Below are 21,473 nucleotides of genomic sequence, written 5' to 3' on the forward strand. Positions count from 1 at the left end.
ACTTTTTGTGGTATACTTGTGTCACATTTTTTTGCATTTTTGTGCTTTGCATTGGTGATTTTCCTGCTTGGAATGGCTCCTAAGCAGTATGCCAAAGTGCTGCTTCAGTTTAAGTACAAAAGGCTGTGATGTGCCTTAAGGGGTAAAACACGTGTGTCAAATGAGCTTCCTTCAGGCAAGAATTATAGTGAGGTTGGCCATGAGTTCAACGTTAATGAATCAATGATAATATGAAATAAGCTATCTTCAAACAGAAACACGCAAAGCAAGGTTATGTATTAATTGGTTAATGAAAATATTGTGGCCAGAGGCTCACAGGAACCTAATCCTATATCCAATGGTTCAGTATTTGCTAATGATGTGGTGGCAGTGACTTTATAGGACCAAACTACCACAAAAATAAGAGTCAAGTGGATCTTTTCCTTATCTTTATGCTTGATTGACAAAGTGTTTTGTAGAACTGATGGTCTGGATCTTCAGGTAGAATATCACTTTCTTTCAGAATTCTGAGGGCATTATTTCTTTGTCTGCAATTTCCTGATGTTGAGAAATTTGATGTCATTTTGATTGTGAGTCTGTGTATGTGGCTTTTATTCCTCTACTTGATGGTTTAAGGTCTTCTTATCTATAGTAATTAATCTGCCTTACTCTGGATCATCTTTCATTCTCTGTGCTGAACATATTTCTATGTGAAAACTTTTTTGTTTCAGTTTTAGGACATTTTTTGCATTAATTATCTGATAACATTCTGTTTTCTCCTTGTAGAACAGTTATTACTAGATATTGCTCTCTGGGAGTAAGTCTCTAATTATTTTTAAATCTTTACTTTTTCCATCACTTTGTCTTTGTGATCTTTTAAATTTATAATCCAAACTTCCATTGAACTTTTCTTTTCTGCTATGTTTTTAATTTCTAAGAATTTAACCTTTGTTTTGAAGGTTTTTTGGTTTATTTTATACTCCTTATACTCCTTGTATTCTATACTTACTATATTTCCTATACTCCTTATACTCCTTGTATTTTATACTTCTTATATTTACTTCTGCAATTCTGATTTTCTCTGGGGTTTTCTTCCTTTCATGTTAGAGTATTTTCTCAAATATCTGGTGATCCTCTGCTGCTAAGTCATAATTCCAAGCATGCCACCAAAAACCTGACGTGTGTGTGTGAGCGCGCGTGCGTGCGCAGGCACACGTGCATACATATGCAGGGCTTGTTGACTGGAGGGTCTCATTGGGGTGTGATGGGACAGGGTCCTAAGGGTTAACTGGGATTGCAAAATGTCAGTTACCAGATCTTCTGAGATGGCCAATTTTCTTAGAGAGGATAAACTGCTAAGTCTTTAAAAAAAATTTTTTTAATGTTTATTTTTGAGAGACAGAGAATGAGTGGGGGAGGGGCAGAGAGAGAAGGAGACACAGAATCTGAAGCAGGCTCTAGGCTCTGAGCTGTTAGCATGAGGCCCAATGCGGGGCTTGAACTCACTACTGTGAGATCATGACCTGAACCAAAGTTGGATGCTCAACCGACTGGGCCACCCAGGTGTCCCCAAACTGCTAAGTCTTTTAATTAAAGAAAAATCTCATCCTGGTCTAATATTGAAAAATAATGGCATTTTAGGGTTGCCCTAATTTTTCCATAGGCCATTAAGATGGTGGCAGAATTCCCCGTCCCACCCCCTGCCCCTAACTGTGAAACTAAAGGATGGGTTGGAGTGTTAGGAATTAATGTAATTTCTGGCACTCAGCAAACATTTCACATATATTAATTTTCTTCCTCATGGTAGAAACTCTTGCAAAGCAAAGGGAGTTGCCGAAGACCAGACAAGAGAACATAAGCTCCTTTTTGAAGGCATACATGTTTTTAAAATGAAGAAAAAGAGAGAGAAGCAGAAGTCAGGAGAAGAGGTGAGGAAGAGAGGGGAGAGGAAGTGAGAGAAGGATAATGGGAGGAGGGAGAGAAAGAAAGAGGGAAAGGAAGAGGAGGAGGGTGAGGAGGAAAGAAAAGAATCAGGAGAGGGAAGGAGGGGAAAGGAGGCAGGCGACGGGGAGAGGAGATGCGGGGAGCTGAAGAAGGGTTGAGCACAGGGTTTCTCAGTGTCCTGTGATGTGGATTCTGGTTAATTTGCCAGTTGTGTTATTCGGTGTCTCTTCTAGGTTACCTGTGGTGCAGCCAAATGGCACTACTAGTTATCTCCAGGATAGAAACTCAACCTACCATCATAACCTTTTTTTTTTTTTAATAACTTGTCTTTCAAGAATTATCAAGTAATGCCTGACATCACAAATATTTCCTTATTTTTAGTTTTTTCTCTTATAGCAGGTTAGAGTTGCCAAGCAATGCCTTGTATTATAGATACCAGCTTCTTTGTGTTTATTCTCTGTGTGAGATGGCAAGGTCTTTAAAGGCAAAGACTTAGTCTTGTCCAAAACTTCTCAATTACTGTAGGGAAGGACCAGTTTTTCATTTAAAAAATTTCCCATCCATTACAGACTGTTAGTTTTACAAAATAAAAAATAGAACACTTAGATGTCGAAGCAGGAGAAAAATGCTATAAAAGGTTCTAGATGCTTTCTCTTTTTTGTATTTTACTAGTCACACTGGTAAAAATCAGTTCAGGATTGGCACTGCTTTACTGAATCCACTATCTTATTTTGATCCTGGAAATGTGATTCGAGAATTATTTTGTATGGAATAAAGTAAATCTCATCCAAACGTAATTAAATTGATAATCAGAAACAAAGATAAAGATCCTGGATCTTGATTATAATGAAATGGCATCATAATATCCATTTCTTGTTTTTAACCCTTGGTTTGTACTTTTTGCAGGTTTAAATATTAAGCAGTGAGCGATGCTCTCAAAAATAATGCGAGTTGCAGAATTTTTTCAATCTATTTGACATTTAAGTCTAAATAGTTTGGGGCCACCCTTCATCCATTATTGTCAAAAGTAATGTTTGACTTTACTAAATTCTCCAGCAATGATAATTTGGTGTTGTGATCTTTGTAATATGGAAGGAAAGCTTAATATTCAATCATAGTAATAGGAAACTATTTCTGACTAGTAGCCTGATTTTAAAACAGGGTCTGACATTGTTATCACATAGTATTACGCACACACACTCACAATGGTCTGCACATAATGAATTGGTGCACTTACTGAAATTGGACAATTGTTGAGTGAATGAAGGGCAGCAAGGCCATCAAATTACTTCTTGTGAACTTCAAACCAAAAATTGGTAACTGAAGAAAATAGGAATGACTGTTTTGATTTATTGGGAAGCCCCCTAATCCCTGACTCGGTGGTCTGACATGGGAATCTGGGGTGCTCAGCATGCCATGGATCTACTGAGATTCATTTTGGTCAACAAGGCCCATGATTAAGGAACACATTTTTAAAATAACTTCTTTAGGAAGGCTCACTTTTTTTATGAATATGTCTTTCTTTAAAAAAATTTTTTTAAATGTTTTATTTATTTCTGAGAGAGAGAGAGAGAGAGAGAGAGAGAGAGAGAGAGACAGTGTGAGCAAGGAGGGTAAGGAGAGAGAGGGAGATACAGAATCTGAAACAGACTTCAGGCTCTGAGCTAGCTGTCAGCACAGAGCCCGACACCGGGCTTGAACACATAAACCGTGAGATCATGACCTAAGCCAAAGTCGGATGCTTAACTGACTGAGCCACGCAGGTGCCCCCAGGTTTTTCATTTTAATATCTACTTTAGTTGGCCTGCCAGAATAAAGTTGTTCAATACATTTTTTTTGCCCCGATTAGCTCCTAAAGTGTAAATGATACTTGGCTTTTGCTAATATTTGGCAGCTATCGATTATACTGTGATAACTGATTTGTTCTGCAGAGTTAAGTGGGGAATCTTTAGAATCAGAAGTATTCCGCACTTTGAAAATGTCATTAAGTGTGTTGAAAAGGTCACATGTTGAGATTGATGAAATAAAGATCAGTCATTCTTGGCTGGATGAACAGAATTTAATTGGGAAGTGAGGCTTTAAAACTTTTGCCAGCAGTTTCATAATGCAAATCAGAGATTCACACTGCCTCTGGAAGCAATAAATAACTTTTTATGTACATGATTATTTTCCTGAATAATTAAAGCTATTATGTGGATGTTCATGATGATTCGAATGAACATGAAGCTCAGAAGAGAGCATGAAGCATCAGTATGCATGAAATTGACCACTCTTTAAGCAAAAGCCCTAGCATGGACTCCATTCCAAAATGGCTACTAATGTGTCTGTGTCTTTATGGAGATGACATCACATTTCTGTGTCTTAGTTTTCCAGTATTAAAATAAGTACAATATCTATTTTCTCTATACCAGAATCAGTACAGATTTATTGAATAATAGAAAATAAAGGCTAACCAATAATTTGGACCCTTAGGAAGGGGTCCAGGAAATTATTTAGATAAGCAAGTATAATTCCACTGGAAAGCCCACTTTAGATACATTTATGGAGTTAAATACAAGAAAAATAAATTAGTTTTCTTTCCTTGGATGTGGGTTGACTTTAATTGAATGAAATCAAGCACTTCATTTATTTTGTATATTTATTTCTACTGAGTGTTTTCAGGACAGATTTTAAAAGTATATGAAACTAAGATCTTACTTCCAATTAAGCAATAGCACTATCTTCATATAGCATTTCTACATATGACATGTAAGTAATCTGAGCCATCATTTCTATTTTATCCATGTTTATACCCAATAAATTTATCTTTCATAGGTCAGACTATCTGCCTGCCCTTTCCAGGATAGCTTGACACTTTAAAAATTCATGTTATTCAAAAGCAATGCTGGTGGTAATAAGGAAATTGTAGTAATTGTGTAAGTTAATATACCTGCCAAAGTTCTGATTGCTTTAAATTTGATTCCATAATATCATTTAAGATTACTTCTTCTCATGAGTGAGATTTTATGTATTACAAGTTCAGTTACTTATTTTCTTATGTATGGTTATTTGATGTCTATAAATTAGTTTGACTAATTTAAACTTGTATGATATGAAGTGATCATAAATCCTTTGTAGATTTTAAAGGACTTCCCATTAGACTTGCCTTTTTAATATAATTACATGGTGAGGATTGCTATGACTAAGAGTTTAGAGGATACAGTAATACAGGATACATTATTTAGCCAATGCTATTTAAGTTACAATTTTAACAGCATTCTTATCTTAAATAGACATCTAGCCATTAGGATATCAGGTTTGTTAATGGGTTGAATGGATTTAATGATTGAATAGGTGTTTCTCCTCTCTCTGTCTCTCTCTGTCTCTCACTGTGTCTGTCTCTCTATCTGTCGGTCTCTCTGTGTCTCTCTGTCTCTCAATCACACACACATACACCAATGACAGATTGACTTTTAAATACCTTAATTTATTATGATCGAAGATCTCATCCAAATTCTGGGGTGGGGGGAGGTTACTTAAGATATATAATGATACCAATTCTCAAAGTAAAACTGATATGAACTGTGACATTTGGCTTAATGTGACACTTTATTATATGAATGAATTAGACAGTAGTGGAAGTGCTGATAACACTCTTTTGAAATATCATCAGCTATAAAGTCCTGCACCACTGCTTTCTTTATAAGCAGAACTTAAATAAATCTATTTAATGATCCTATGTATTTTCTTCCCTCTAAGTAACACTATACTCCTGCCTGCTATAATCTGCAATTACTTTCTTTTCCCTGAGGAGAACATTTCACTGAAGAAATAAAAGTCATTTCAGTCACCATGAGTCTCTCTGCTTCCTAAGACATTTTCAAATGGTAAGGACTGAGGAAGACTGTTTTTGATGACTCTACTCTATTTTATTATTGGAGCGTAATGAATTCTTGCTCCTTAAAAATGAGCCCCGGAACCCATGCATTCAAGACACCGCTGTCAAAATATATACATACATGATTGATGACCCAATTTATTGGCAATACTGTATATGTCATCATAGTGCAGTTTAAATGGTTTTGACACGTACAGAAGGGGGCATTGACAGGTGCAGAAGTAAATAATGGGTTTAAGCTTTCAAATGTTTTTACAGCATTTCCCTGAGTGGCAGGTTGATAAATTAAAATTACAGTTGTAGCATCAGGCCCGAGAGCACAAGGCTTTAGATTACAAAAATAGCGCTGTGGAAACTTTGTGTACTCTCCAGAGAAGCAGCCTGGAGGGCCTAGGGAAAAAATGAAACGAGTGCACTTGCTAAAGGAATCATTAATTTTGCGGTAACACTGTCTGAGTCTAAACAAATAAAAAAATGGATTTTTAGAAGAGGAAAATTGCCTTTATCCCCTTATCCCCTTTTCCCTGGAGACTCACAGAAAATTGAAACCACACCATCAAAAGATGGGCATTGAGTTGGCCATTAGTGGTTTCAGGATGTCAGATGGGCGTATTTAGAGCTTCAGGACAGTTTCTTGTTAACCTTCCCTTAGTTTTGATGCTACACCTGGAGTTTAGCCTGTCATGCTCTCACCATGATGCCACAAAGTTCAGCTGAGACACCCCTAAGATATATTCCATCACTCACTGACTCGAATACTCTCAAAAAATGTTATTTCCATCAGGCATTTCCATTATTTTTTTTCTTGTACAGATCTTATCAATGAAAATTATATATATTTAAGGTGTACAACATGACATTTTGATATACCTACACACTGTGAAATGATTACCATGATGAAGCTGACTAACATATCCAGCACCTCACAGAGTTATTTCTTTTGTGATGAGAACACTTAAAGTCTTTTTTTTAAAAAAGCGAATCTCTTTTCTTTTTCTTTTTAAATGTTTTTTTAATTTATTTCTAGGAGAGAGAGAGAGACAGCGTGAGCAGGGGAGGGTCAGAGAGAGAGGGAGTCACAGACTGAAACAGGCTCCAGGCTCCGAGCTGGCAGTCAGCACAGAGCCCGACGCGGGGCTCGAACCCACGAACCGCGAGATCATGACCTAAGCGAAAGTCGGACGCTTAACCGACTAAGCCACCCAGGCGCCCCAAAAAAGCAAATCTCAAGTATACAATATAGTGTTACTAACTAAAGTCATCATGTTCTGATTCTTATTTATCCTACATAAGTGAAACTTTGTCTCCCTAATTCTCTTATTCCCTGGCAACCACCATTCTACTCCCTGTTTCTGAGTTCAGTTATTTTAGTTTCTACCTATAAGTGAGATCGTGCAGTATTTGTCTTTCTATGTCTGGCATCTGACTTATTTCAAGTAGCGTAATGTCCTTCAGGTTATTCCATGCTGTTGCAAATGGCAGCATTTCCTTCTTTTTAAAGGCTGGATAATATTCTATTATATAACATTATATAATATTTCATAAATATGACATTTTCTCTATCCATTTATCTGTTCATGGACACTTGGGTGTTTCTATCTCTGTCTTGGCTATTGTAAATAATGCTACTATGAACATGAGGAATGCTGATTATCTTTTCAAGTTAGTGTTTTCATTTCCTTTGGATAAATAGAAGTGGAGCTGCCGAATCATAGAGTAGTTCTATTTGTATTTTTTGAGGAACCTTCACACTGTTTTCTGCAGTGGCTGTACCAATTTACATTCCCTCCCCCACAATAGTGCACAAAGATTCCCTTTTCTCCACACTTTCACCAGCATTCGTTATCATTTATCTTTTTGATAAGAGCCCTTCTAACAGGTGTGAGGTGATTTCATTCTGCTCAAGTCATGAATCTTTCCAAGTCATGCCTCAACTATTGCAACAGCTTTCAAGATGGCTCTGCTATGAACTTACTTTGGAAAATATCACTCTTCTGTTAAAAACAAAACAGACAAGCAAACATCAAGTGATTCCACTGAATCCATAGAATGAAAGGACTCTCATCTCTTCCCTCTCTCAATATTCTATGGAATTTTTAACCTGACCTTGAGGATTAACTCAGGTCCTGCTTTTCTTAATATTTATTTATTTTTGAAGGAGATAGAGACAGAGTATGAGCGGGGTAGGGGCAGAAAGAGAGAGAGGGAGACACAGAATCTGAAGCAAGCTCCAGTCTCTGGGCTGTCAGCACAAAGCCAGATGTGGGGCTCCAACTCAGGCTCTGTGAGATCATGACCTGAGCTGAAGTCCAATGATTAACAGACTGAACCACCCAGGCACCCCAGGTCCTGCTTTTTGTCTAGAAAAATTTCCCGATAATCTGGACATTTTTCCAACTTCTCAGTTCTTTTTTATTAAAAAAATTTTATGTTTATTTTATTTTTGAGACAGAGAGAGAGAGAGCGAGCATGAGTGGGGGAGGGGAAAAGAGAGAGGGAGACAGAATCTGAAGCAGGTTCCAGGCTCTGAGCTGTCAGCACTGGGCTCAAACTCATGAATCGTGAGATCATGACGTGAGTCGAAGTCAGTGCTTCAGTGCCCCTACTTCTCAGTTCTTAATATTAACTCTTAATTCCTAAATGATTGGTAAACACCAATTACTTTACAGCAGTTATATAATTTTATGTTTTCATGCTTTACTCAAACCACACTTAAATTGGTGTTGTTTTTCTTTTTCCATGCTCCTATAATTAAAGTTTTTAACACCGTGAGTCACATTTTCTATAAATCTAAGTACCCCCTGGAATTGTCTCCGTCTTCATGCTATTTTACCTTTTCTTGTCTATCTTCCTCAAAGATCTGCCAAGTATGGCAGTCCTTCATTTCTGTGCTGATTTCACTCTCTTGTGAATGTCTATTCTCAGAATTCAACTGCATTACCAGGGACTGGATAATCAGGCTTTTGGGATTCAATTAGTTAACATTTCTATCATTCAGTGGAACTAACTGCTTTAGGAAAAAAAACTATTAATATAATTTTATTGTTACACAAGACTTTGATAGTAATAGGTACTTATTTTCCTGCTTACTATGTGTTAGACACTGTTCTAAGCACTTTGCAATATTATCTCATTGAAGACAACCCTAAGAGTCAGTTGGGAAGAGCTAAACACCAGGTACCTAGCTAGGAAGTAACAGAATGGAATTCAAACCAAGGAAATCAAATTACAGAATATAAGCTCTTAAAACAGGTAGCAAACCATCCATCAATGTATAAAGTCTGTTAGTAAATGTAAGGTCCCATACAAATCCTGGTAAAAAGTAAACTAGTGTAAATATTGGACCTACTAGGAGTATCAAGATTTAATAATGTCTTCATAACAACAGCAGAAGTATAATACTTCATAACAATAAATTCAGTTCCAAGACGAAATAACCGGGGGAAGATATCCCCCAAGAAAAGCTATTAAAAATATAGCTGCTAGCAATTATGTGAGGATCAATTTTTGCTGCCCTGGGGACTGTTCACTTCCACTTGTTTGGATTTAGTAGGATGGGAATGCTACACCTCAGTGCCTGCAGGAGATCCAGGATTGACGGGATCATGATTGGCTCACTCACTGAGCCAGTGCCTCAACAGAGATAATAGAAGAATTTTGCTATTTTTACCTTTGATGTGTTTTGAATGTCTCTCAGACAAGCTTGAGAAATAAAAATTCTGAGCTTTATCAATAGCATTTTTAAATTATTTGAGTTATTTAAATTATCCTAACAGAATGGAAAAAAGTCTGAAATTTTTAAAAATATTAAAATATTAATTTATTTTTGAGAAAGAGAGAGAGAGAGAGAGCAGGCAAGGGGAGAGAGGGAGACACAGCATCCAAAGCAGGCTCTAAGCTGAGCTGTCAGCACAGAGCCCAACGTGGGGCTCAAAACCATGAACTGTGAGATCATGACCTGAGCTCAAGTTGGATGCTTAACCTACTGAGCCACCCAGGTGTCCATCAAATACATAATTCTCCTTATAATGAAATTACTAATGCAAAAATTCATCAGCTGAAATAAAATATTGGTATGAACCAAAATTTCAATTCCAAAATACAACTGATTCATATTAAAAGTCTTCTTTTAAAAGGGCAACTTCATGCTGAAGAGGTAAGAAGAAATAATTAACATGGAAAATTTACTGCCTGGAGTATATTTTTAAAGTGGCTCAGTGTCTGCAAAGTGTCAACAGTCACTTGTGCTTGAAGAGAACTCATGCATTGTCTTGACATGCCCTTTTACACTGTGAATCTTAAACATCAAAGGAACAAAAGCTTCCTTTCCCCCCATCTGTATTTTTCATTAAAAAGCTGTAAAAAGCCCTTTTTAAGGCAACTGGTTTTAAACTAAGATTTATATCTTAGAATCTTAATGGAGATGATCACTTGGATCTTGTTCACTGTCTTAAATGCAAACTTGATGCTGTTTTCTCCCAGCTTATTCCCAAATTCAGAATCTATCTGATGCCACATAAAAGGATACATTTGCCAGAAGAGTTTTCTTAATTGCTCTAAAACATAACATTTTGAAGACGAGTAAAATATCAGATGCTTAGTACTCCCTTGTTCAGCACTTAAGCCTAAGCTCCACACTAAAAAAACAAGTGTGCCTACCTGATTTTTTTTTTCTTTACTGTTGGGTGAGTGAGGTGGAAAAGATTTTTAATTTTTAAATCTATTACTTAAATTCATTTTGCTTAAAATATAAATATATTTATATTATATACTTATAATAAAGTTATATCTGTAACACTTATACTACATACATATTTATAATGTAAAATATAAAGCATTTTAGCCAATATTTAATAAAAATTATTTATTAACCATTTAAATAATAATATTTAATAATTTGAAGTTTTATATATTTCCAGCCCTAGGTCTGGGCTAGCATCAGAATGAGGTTTTATGCACCCAAGCGTAGGCAGTATGTTCTCTGTGTACCGTGGAAACTTCCATGACATACCATCTGATTTCTTTATGTGTATCCTGGTCTAAGATGGGTGAATTCCAAGACAGTTGTAGATCAATGTGCCCACCTCCATCATATGCATGGTGGATAGTCTTTCTGATGCCTCTTCTGCCTTCAAAGTCCCCAGACCCAGGCCAGAGACTCTTCAGTTCACAGTGGATATGTTCCACTTTGCTAAGGACACTAGGAACATGATCTATATCACCTACCATCTGAGGGTCGCTCTGGCTGACTGAGTCCTGGACCAGCTAAACAAAGTCTGTTCCTTCATCAAGTCTTCCAACAGGTGGTTGTGAGTTGAAGGCCCTGTTGATATCTGTCTTTGTTTGTAACACAGGTAGCAGTAGCCTTCTGGGCCGCACCAGGAGGCTGTCCCACTTACAGAAACTGCAGTTCAAAATTGCAATTGCAGGCATGTGACTGAAGAAGCAAATATTACTGTGGGGCCTCCCATCCTCCTGGGAAAGGCTGGTGATCACGGCACAGAGGAGTCCGTCTCTCCTCACTCCTCTGTGATGTGGGTGTAGGCTGGTCACAGTGGTGTCCCTGACTCTCTCTGGCTACCATTGTCCTGGGTCTTGCCAGGAGGCATCACACTGCTTCCTTCCCTGTGATATGCCCTGTGTCTTTTCCCAATAAAAGAAGAAAGTGAAGAAAAAGACCCCCAGCTTTCCCAAACTAGGGAAGACTATGATGGAAAGTTATTTCCCAAAGATTTTCTGAAAATATTCCGGAGACTATAAATGTCTATATGAACAATCTGTGGATTCATGTAAGAGAAGCAACGGGAGAATGAAACCATGATGCAGATAGTGGCCTCCAGGCCCGCTTACACAGCCTTGGAAAACACTGCAATTATTGGCCTCCCTGCGTAAACAGACCCAGACTTTGAGATGAGCCTTCCTACCTGACTCTAGGCCAAAGTTTATTGTTTTTTCTTAATGACATTCTTTTATTAATAATTTACTAGTGCATATGCAAGTTCCTCTCATATGAATGTACAGTTGAAGATCTGAGATTTCACTTAACTTCTACTCACAATTCCCTAATCTTTTTCCATAAGCAAATAATTCCTGTGTTATAACTTTCTTTGACAATTTTTCCATTGGTATATTCAGACTGAATTTATATTGTGACATTTAAAAATTTTATTTCATAAATACTGCAGCACATTTATGAAATAATTTTTCCCTAGTTTATATTAAGAAGAGATGCACATTAAAAATTTATCAAATAAAAATTTATCAATACTTCTTTCCATTTAAGGGGCGCCTGGGTGGCTCAGTCAGTTAAGTGTCCTACTTAGGTTCAGGTCATGATCTCACGGTTCGTGGGTTCGAGCCCCGCGACACACTCTGTGCTGACTGCCAGCTCAGAATCTGGAGCCTGTTTTGGATTCTGTGTCTCCCTCTCTCTCTGACCCTCCCCTGCTCATGCTGTCTCTCTCTCTCAGAAATAAATAAAACATTAAAAAATATTTCTTTCCATTTAAAAATTCAAATGACAATTATTAGTTTTCATCATTAACATGCAAACCAATATCTGCATTCATCTTATTTGATAGCCTATACCATTCACAATTTTGTTTTTTTTACCTTCCTAATATAAAAATGTTTTTTGGTTTACACGTGTGACCCTAAGTACGCCCTGTTAAAGTGGAGTTTTATAACTATTTCCAAGCTCTCTGATGTACCCCTTGGAGCATTATATATGAGTATACCTTCTATATCTGTAATAAAACCTAATCTTTATGAGAAGTTATGTGCCAAGAACAGTGTTAAATACTTAATCTAAATTATCTTCCTTAATCTCTATATCACAAATAAGGACCCAAAGCTTGGGAGTTTAAGTCATTGCCTAAACTAATACACATTGCTTATAAGTGTCAGAGCCTATGAAGGCAAGCACAACTGCTAGAAGTACATATTAAAAAGTGCTTTAAGACATTGGCAGACAATGGACTGAAGTATGCAATATTTAGCAGGGATCTATTCATTAATATGATTTTTTAAATTAAACATAGAATTAAAATTAATGTGAAGTGTGCAGGGTTCTAGAAAATTCACTGGTATAGACTTACCAGTCACCTCATACCAAAGACCATATACCATGTATTATTCCTTGTATTAAAAGTCACAAATTTGAAAAATGGTTCTTATATTAGACTACCTGTTGCTTGGTCATCTCATAGTGTCCATTATGTTCATTATCATCTTATGCTCTTACTAACAAGGATCAGGAGATAGATTCATACAAACTTTGGACAATTTTATTTGAAATAATTTTCCTGGAGAAAAATGGAGAAGTTTAGCTATATATTGAAATATCCAGTTAGCAGAACCATTTGGGTTGCATGTTTCACCCCATTCTGAACACCCATCTAAGGAACAGCAACATCTTGCTTGTTATTACCATGCCAATTTTCCCATTATGGTATTTGTTACGTTATATGCCATTCTTTACTGGAAACATTTTTTTCTGGGTTCTAATATAGAGTTTTAAACTCCTGATAAGTTTCAAAGATTACTTAGAGTCTGCCCTTATAAAACAGAGGTATGAAGTAAAAAATGAATTCCATTTCAAAGTAGTTGGGAGAGCAGGAAATGCTGCAGAGAAACTGCATTAAGTGAGGCATGAAGAGAAGCTATTTCGGCCCTCTTGACTTGAGGGCAGGACAAATATGCATTCAAAATAAAAGATTTCTTCAGGCTTAAAGACTTTTAACAATAGGAGCTGATGATCAATGAAGGAAAGGAGCATGCTCTAATGATTTTTTTGGACTAGATCACCTTGACCTTTCATTTTTTCATGAAATCCTCTGATAAATGCACCTACTCCATTCTTCTCTCCCAGCATCCCTAACAATTATTTTGATTCTCATGATTCAAAAGGCTTTCTCAAATGCTTTTTGAGGAGTAGAAAGGGGGAAGGGAACCATGTTGCTCAAGGAATGACAGACACATTCAAGGCCAGCAAATAAAGCACTTAAAGAAAATTAATATGATCATTTAAAAATATACTCCCATCCCATGTTTCTGGTCATTAAGCTTGAGTATAATGGCTGCTTATATATGATTATTTTTCTCATCAACTGTGGAATGCTTCCCTTTAAACTATCTTCTGGCACTTTTTGACACTTTACAACATCAACCACAATGCTGAGCAGGCCAAAGTCCCCTAATGAGATACTTTAATATTTTAATCAAAAGATCATTTGGTAGATCAATAAAAACAACTTTGTCGATTCTTAATTAGCATATTCCCTGGAAGTAGTACATGTGTATTCTTGTCAACAATATATTATTAGTAGACCATTACTGTGACTCAGAATACTACCGGAGGAGGCAAGTGTTGGTCTTACTCAATCTGCTTCATGGCTCCTTAGCTTTACCTTCAGAGAAGCAGCTGATTTCTCCAGTGGAGAAATAAAAGTGAAATGGGAGAAAAGGAGAAAAGAGAGATACAGATTTTGAAGACAGATTTAGGAAAAAAGGGTAGAAACACTAGAGCAGATGAACAGAAAACAGCGCAAAAACGAGTAGATGGACTAGGAGTAGTGAAGCTGTGGCTCAGAGGAATTTGTAAGGCCAATCTGAGCATCTCTTTACACGATAAGAATATAGAAAATTGCCATATACTCTGTTTGGCATTTTTAGAGGATACAGGATTTCATATGCATCCATTTGCTGAATTTCTGAGGTCATAAAACAGCCTAGTGAGCATTTTAGTTAAGTCTTTATAAAATGTAGATAGCAATGTTGCTGAGGATATGATCTAATGATGTGGGATGACTCTGAATATGGAATTATGTGACTGAAAACACCATCCCAGAAGCCCTTGTTAAAAAATCAATTAAAGAACTGAGATTTAAAATATATAGACATATACTCACCCAACAGACAGGAAAGGCTCCTTTGACTCAAGTCTGTGAAAAAATATAAAAAAACTATTTTAATATGACAATTTGCTATACACTTAAAATTGTTCTTATATGACTCTGACAAAATCATTATACTTGTTTAGATAAAAATGCACACTTTAGCACTAATAAAAAGCTATAGATAATATATCAAGATGTAATCTGGACTAATTCAAATTCTGGCTGACTTAATGCAGAGGCTAAATAAAATGAAAGGCGTGGAATGGGAATGTAGTATTTAAATGATACATTAAGATAATCATACTGTTATTCTAATCCTGATTTGTACTCTCTATATCTACTTATTTTCTATTTTATAGGAATTTGTAGAAGTTTTGAGATATCTGTTTGTGGTGGTTACAGTAGTAAAGAAATTTATGATGTATTTGGTTACATATTGGCTGAGTAATCTATTTCTAGTAAATATTCTGTAACAAAGAAAGAAGCAGCGTGACATTCATGGTCATTTACAGGCAGCAGCAAGACTGGGGGGTGGGTTGAGGGGAAGTCAGGTCAACAGATTAGAATATTACTGCCTCCTTTGTGTCTCCTAAGAACCAAGTATTTTTTGTACCTTCTGACATTAATGAAGAATTCCAGTTCTGAAGCCCCTGATTAGTTGTGGCATCTTGAACAAGCCACTTAAAAGCAGGAAATTTAATCCTGTGACAAACACTATAGAAGGTGACCACACACTGAAGTGGACACTGAGAGGGCTTGTCTTAAAATTAGGACAAATTATTGTACTTTTATATGAATCTGAACAATGAAAGCAATAATCACCTTTTGTCTCTATTATAAAAATAGTTTATTATAAATATGCCTTGTCCCATCTAATGGGCAGAGCTGACAAAGGTCTCTGACACATGTCACACTGTTTTAGGCGAACAATCATAGCTGGAAGGGCCTCTTTTAGGGGACAGGACGCCTTAGCAATCCTTCTGCACAGTGGCAGGTAGAGAAACAGAGAAAACCAATAGATGGTGCTCAGAGTTTGGAGGCGTACATTTATGCAGCCTTTTTCATTTTCTGAATTCTGACTTTATTCATTTTCTGACGTTATTTATTTTACACCTCCCTGGAAATTATTTGCCATATAGTGTGTTTGTTGTTCCCATATATTTAAGATATGAATAAGCAAACAGAACTCAGGGGAAAAACTTGAAGAAAAATAATGAAATATATTTGGATATGTTTGTTTTATAAGACATGACCAGTGCTAAGTGATCAAAAGAAATTACCTGGAAGGAATGAGGGCGATTCTATACAGTGTAACACAGGGGACCATTTATTTATTTGGATCATCAACACCATGACAGTATCACTTCCCTCTTACTTTCTAATGAGCAATACTTAGTAGGTAGATAACATGTGGGTATTAAATGGGATCCCTTGTATTTTTGCCAATAATTTCAGCCTCACACCTGTCAGACTTTAGTGTCTGTGGGTAATTTGCTTGTGTGAGGTCCTAGCCCGCAAGCTCCTAGTTCCCCATTTCCTGCTGCCTACAATGTCCCCCTGGCCTCTCACTGCTGCCTGTTTCTTAGTGGCTTTGACAAATCCAGTAAAAGAAACATTTAAAATATCTGATTCCTCTCGTTTTCTTCCTCCACATCTCAGTTAGCAAGGCACTGGTAATTTCTCCTTTATGTGACTCTTACATCCCTCCCTTTACTCTATTTCCAGGTTGGTTCTCATAATTTACCCCAGCCTAGCTGGTTTCGCCAAACGTAAATTCTTTGTTCACAGCTGCTGCAAGTTCACACTGTTTCACAGTAAAGCCTCCTTCAACGTCCCCACTCACATCTTTTGTTTAAGGACAGCATGGTGCTGCTTTCATTGAAGGTATCACCAACAACATGAAGAAAAGAAAGACCCACCGTTTTGCCTTTCCCTGTGCAGTTACTAAACCACTGAGTCAGAAGGTGTTTGAAGTAGTATTTACTTATTGATTCTCCTTTTCTTTTTCTGGATGCTTCAGACAAACACTTGTTGGATCAGAGCATGTAAGGACATATGTTGCTACATTGGCACCTGTGGTTGATATTGTTAGTCTCACTTGCTAGTTAACTGTCTCCTTCTTTTACCACTTCACTCACTTCAACTATTTTTTCCTAAACCTTCAACAGAACTCAGGGGAAAATTAAAAAAAACAATTTTTAAACGTTTTATTTATTTCTGAGAGAGACAGTGTGAGCAGGGGAGGGTCAGAGAGAGAGGGAGGCACAGAATCCGAAACAGGCTCCAGGCTCTGAGCTAGCTGTCAGCACAGAGCCCGACGCGGGGCTCGAACCCACGAACTGTGAGATCATGACCTGAGCAGAAGTCGGATGCTTAACCGATTGAGCCACCCACATGCCCCAGAAAATTCAAAGTTTTGAAAGTGATACTGGATTGAGAGTTCTGACTGATGTTCTATAAACCAGGGGTTTGTAAACTCTGGTGTATAGGCCAAATCCTGCTTACCACCTGTTTTTGTAGAACCCACAAACTAGGAATGACTCTTACATCATTGACACACAATGTTACATCAGTTCTAGGTGTGTAACATAGTGATTCAACATCTCTACCAGTTAGGCCATGCTCACAAGTGTACATTTTTCTTCTCTCTCTTTTTTTTACATTAATTTTTTTAATGTTTATATATTTTTGAGAGACAGAGACAGAGTGTGAGTGGGGGAGAAGCAGAGAGAGAGGGAGACACGGAATTGGAAGCAGGCTCCAGGCTCTGAGCTGTCAGCACAGCAGGGCTCAAACCCACGAACCGTGAGATCGTCACCTGAGCTGAAGTCAGACACTTGACCAACTGAGCCACCCAGGTGCCCCACAAGTATACATTTTTAAATGGTTGAAAAATATCAAAAATGAATAATACTTTGTGACACATGAAAATTCTATGAAATTCCAATTTCAGAGTCCATGAAGTTTGTTGAGACACAGCCGTGCTTATTCGTTTACATATTGTTTAAGGCTGCTTTTGTGCTGCAGTAGCAAGTTGAGTAGTTGTAACAGAGACTGTATATCCACAGTTTGAAAATATTTTCTCTATGGCCTTTACAGAAGAGGTATGCCAGTGTACAACCTATAATTATATTGTTGGAAGGATCTGGAAACAACCTGTCAAGATAGGCACTCCTTATTTTAATACATATCAAAATATTCTCCCAGAATTAGAAGATCAGAATAATTTGAGTTCCTTCTCTACATCACCATTTCTCTGCACCTACTACTGACAGATGAACTCCCCTATAATGCTATATTCATGTCACCATATTTCTTGACAATTTTGATAACCATAGGAAGATGCCCAAACTTTTTAGTGTGTCATTCAAAAGCTTGTCAGAAACATGCCTCACAGTAACTTTCCATGTTGCTCTTTATCACTTCTCGTACCAACCGCTTTATTCCATGATATTTGTTTATTTATTACTTAAACAAATTTCCTTTGCTTTGGTGTCTTTAAGCATTCTATTTCTGTACCAGAATACTATATTTTAAGTCCTTTCCCTGTGATGATCTCTTTGTCTTATGAGTTTATCTAACTCCTTCATAAAGCTAATCCTGACACCTTCATCTTATAAGGACAGTCCTGTCACTAAGCTTCTAATAATTATTAACTCCATTACTATGACATATTCTCAGGACAACAGTCTTGGGTTAAAAGTCTAGCTTCCAGTTTCAGGATCAGTAAGAATGTCAAACTTGCAAGTCTACTTAGAAAAGAAGCTCATGAAAATTTTGTGTTAAACCTTCTAATGGTCCAAGGAAGTTCTGGCTGACACTCTACCAGCTGAGTAGAAAGGAAAGTCTGTTGTCTATTAGTCATTCCAAGCCACTGAAAATGAGCACTTGGAGCCCCAAGCGTTTTCAGTGGTGACACAGAGCAGGAAATCTGTGGAGAGCCACCATCAGACAATCCTATCTCATGTCTCATCCTTAAAATGATGGCACACTGTAGGGGAGGTGATAACCGGCCCACACTGAATGATGCTCTGCTTTCTAACCAACTGTTTAGTCATGGTTTCATTACATAGAGTCAACTTCCCCAGCCTTCAGTTGATACAGAGATTTTTTTTTTACATATTTTCTTATTAATTATATAGCCTACATCATAGCCAACTTACAACGTATCTGTTGTGAAGAGTATGAGATTACGTACTCAGAGTAACTAACACAGTTCCTGGCACAGAGTAGACTGTGATGGTCACGACTCTGCCAAAGATATGTTGTTAATTCTACGGGCTGAAACTGCCTGAAAACATGAAAAGCTCACACTTGTGATTTTAGTCCTGAAAAGTGAAGAGAAATGCAAAAGAAGGAAACTACCGGGAGAAACATCCCTTTGGAGAAAATTGTTTATCAATATAATCCTTAAAAACAGGTGATTACATTGTGATATGCCCAGAGAAACTTTTCTGAGTTTTTTTTTTTTTTAACAAAGTCATTGTTTTGTGAAGAAGAGGGTTGGTTTTGTCTTTCCTAAGATTTACTTTTAACAATGTGAATTTAATGATACTTCATTCAGGACCTGCTAAAATAAGGAATATAATAAGATAAACAAACCAGAGCCTTTCAGAAAAATAGGCACAGTAAAGAAATAAAAGTGAATGCAAAATGAAGATCAATATTTGAGGCTAATGGATTTATAACACTTTGTATTTAATAACAAAAAATCTAAGCTGTATTTATTAAGGGCCAAGCATTATTAAAAATGCTCTATAAACACTGATTTATTTAGGCATCATGATATCCTTTGAGATAGATTTCATTTTACAGATGAGGAAACTGATACCCAAAGATGCTAAATGTCTCGCCTAAGGTCACACAGCTAACGTGGTTAAGCTAGGATTTTAACTTAGGTATTCTACTTCTAAACTTCACGTATTCATGTCTTGCATTGTATATTGTCTTTCATCAATTTATTTTCTTTGTTTTGTTTTGTTTGTATGTGCCTAATAGCACTGTCCCATTTCCTTTCTTTATAGTTTCTATACTCCACTGAGAAATCTTATCTGGTCTCACCTGTTGACATGCTGGATATTTCTAAACTTTTGTCTTTAGTATTACTCTATTTATCACTCTGTACCTGTCCACCATATATGTCTAATTGTAGATGCCTTCAACTTAACTTGTTCCAAACTAAATTCATTGTCTGCCTCCCTCATTCTGTTCTTCTTCATCCCTAACTCGATGGCATACTCCACCAATCAATCTGGTGACCAAACCAGAAAGACCATAATCTTTCTTTTCAACTTCTATCCAATGGAACTCACTTTCAGTTGATCTCTCTAGTTCTGCTGCTTCTACTGCCCAAAGTCCTCTTAGTTCTTTACTTACCTCTTAATTTTTATTCTTACAGTTCAAGTGATCATCAAGCTTTATGTGAGCTATTAGAAAAACCTCCTCATTGACCTTCCTTCTTCAGTATTCTTTGGAATAGCTATATCTACTAGGAAAACCATCTTTCTAAAATAACTGTCATGCAAATATGATCATGTAATTCCCCTCATTGCACATCTGTGAGTGGTTCTAGGAAATGTTTTCTCATAAGGCACCATAGGTTGGTAAGGAGTGCTTTATAATTGTTCTGATAGCATCCTGTAGCACTTAATAATGAGATATTAAACATGATTAGCATATTTTCCAAGTCCCCTATTAAGACGGTATACTCCTTGAAAGTAGGAACTCACAGTGTTTCAAGTACCTAGAGTCATGCCTACTTCATAGGAGTAGTTCATTTTGTCAAATGAACTTCTCTGACTCACTCCCCCACCCCTACTTCCATGATTCACCTAAACAGTAAAGCTCAAATCCTTTAATATAACTCAAAGTTTGTTCACAGTCTTGTTCTAGTACCTTCCCAGCCCTTGGCTTCTACCACTTCAGCCTACAAATTCTATGCTCCAGCCAAGCTGAGCCAAATGCTCTCCGTCAGTGCGGCATCTTGCTTTCTCACTCCCTGTGCTTGGGCATGTACTGTGATTTTGCAAAAATGACTTCAACTACCTTGTTTTTGTAAATCTGGTAGATTTTTTATGAGTCCAAAGTGACTTATAAGTATGTTCCCCTACGGTATTTATATGGTTTTGCAGTAAAAATTGCTAAGGAGCAGCACTATTTACTACCACCTGATCTATTCTCTTTAGCAATGACAACCCAAGCCTGACCTACATTTATGATGGATGTTCCAAAGAGCTTAAGGACACAGTTTCTAGAATCAGTCAGCCTGATTCTAGTTCTGACTCTAACATCCTCTGGCTGTTTGGCCTTAACAAAGTAAAGTGCTTTTCTTTGTGCCTCAATGATCTTATCTGCAAAACATAATAATAAGCCTAACTCTTAAGGGTGTTGTGAGAATTAGACAAGTAAGTAATGAAACAGATAATTAAATTAATCACATCAATCAATCAATCAATCAATAAATGGATAGATAAATACTTAATAGATTTCTGCCATCATTGTTATTGTTTTTTATCCCCAAGTGATTGTTCCTGGATTCAGGGCCAGTTAACAGATACAAGGAGTCCAGACTGGGGAACTGGTGGGCACAGCAGTTATATAATAAGTGAGGCACGTGGGGCTATGCTGGTGGAGGTACACAACAGATGAACATGTATGACTGGAACTCAGGCAAGACATCTGCACTGGAAATACAGATTTGGGAGTCATGTCAAAGCAGAGTTAGTATAGGACATCGAAGGAGAGAACAGGGACCCCCAGAGAGAATGTGTACAATG

General features: G+C 37.0%; 1 protein-coding gene across 3 annotated transcripts in view; it reads right to left on the bottom strand.

The window, feature by feature from the left end:
* The window catches only part of RALYL (RALY RNA binding protein like), a 388,833-nt gene that overhangs the window by 119,490 nt on the left and 247,870 nt on the right, over window positions 1–21,473 (bottom strand). For all 3 annotated transcript variants that reach the window (XM_039253467.1, XM_039253466.1, XM_039253468.1), the window contains exon 3: window positions 14,710–14,742. In XM_039253467.1, coding sequence (XP_039109398.1) covers window positions 14,710–14,742 — 33 coding nt within the window. The remainder of the gene's footprint in view (window positions 1–14,709; window positions 14,743–21,473) is intronic.

The sequence above is a fragment of the Hyaena hyaena genome, unplaced genomic scaffold (assembly GCF_003009895.1).
Source record: "Hyaena hyaena isolate Hyena2069 unplaced genomic scaffold, ASM300989v1 scaffold_454, whole genome shotgun sequence".
NCBI lineage: Eukaryota > Metazoa > Chordata > Mammalia > Carnivora > Hyaenidae > Hyaena > Hyaena hyaena.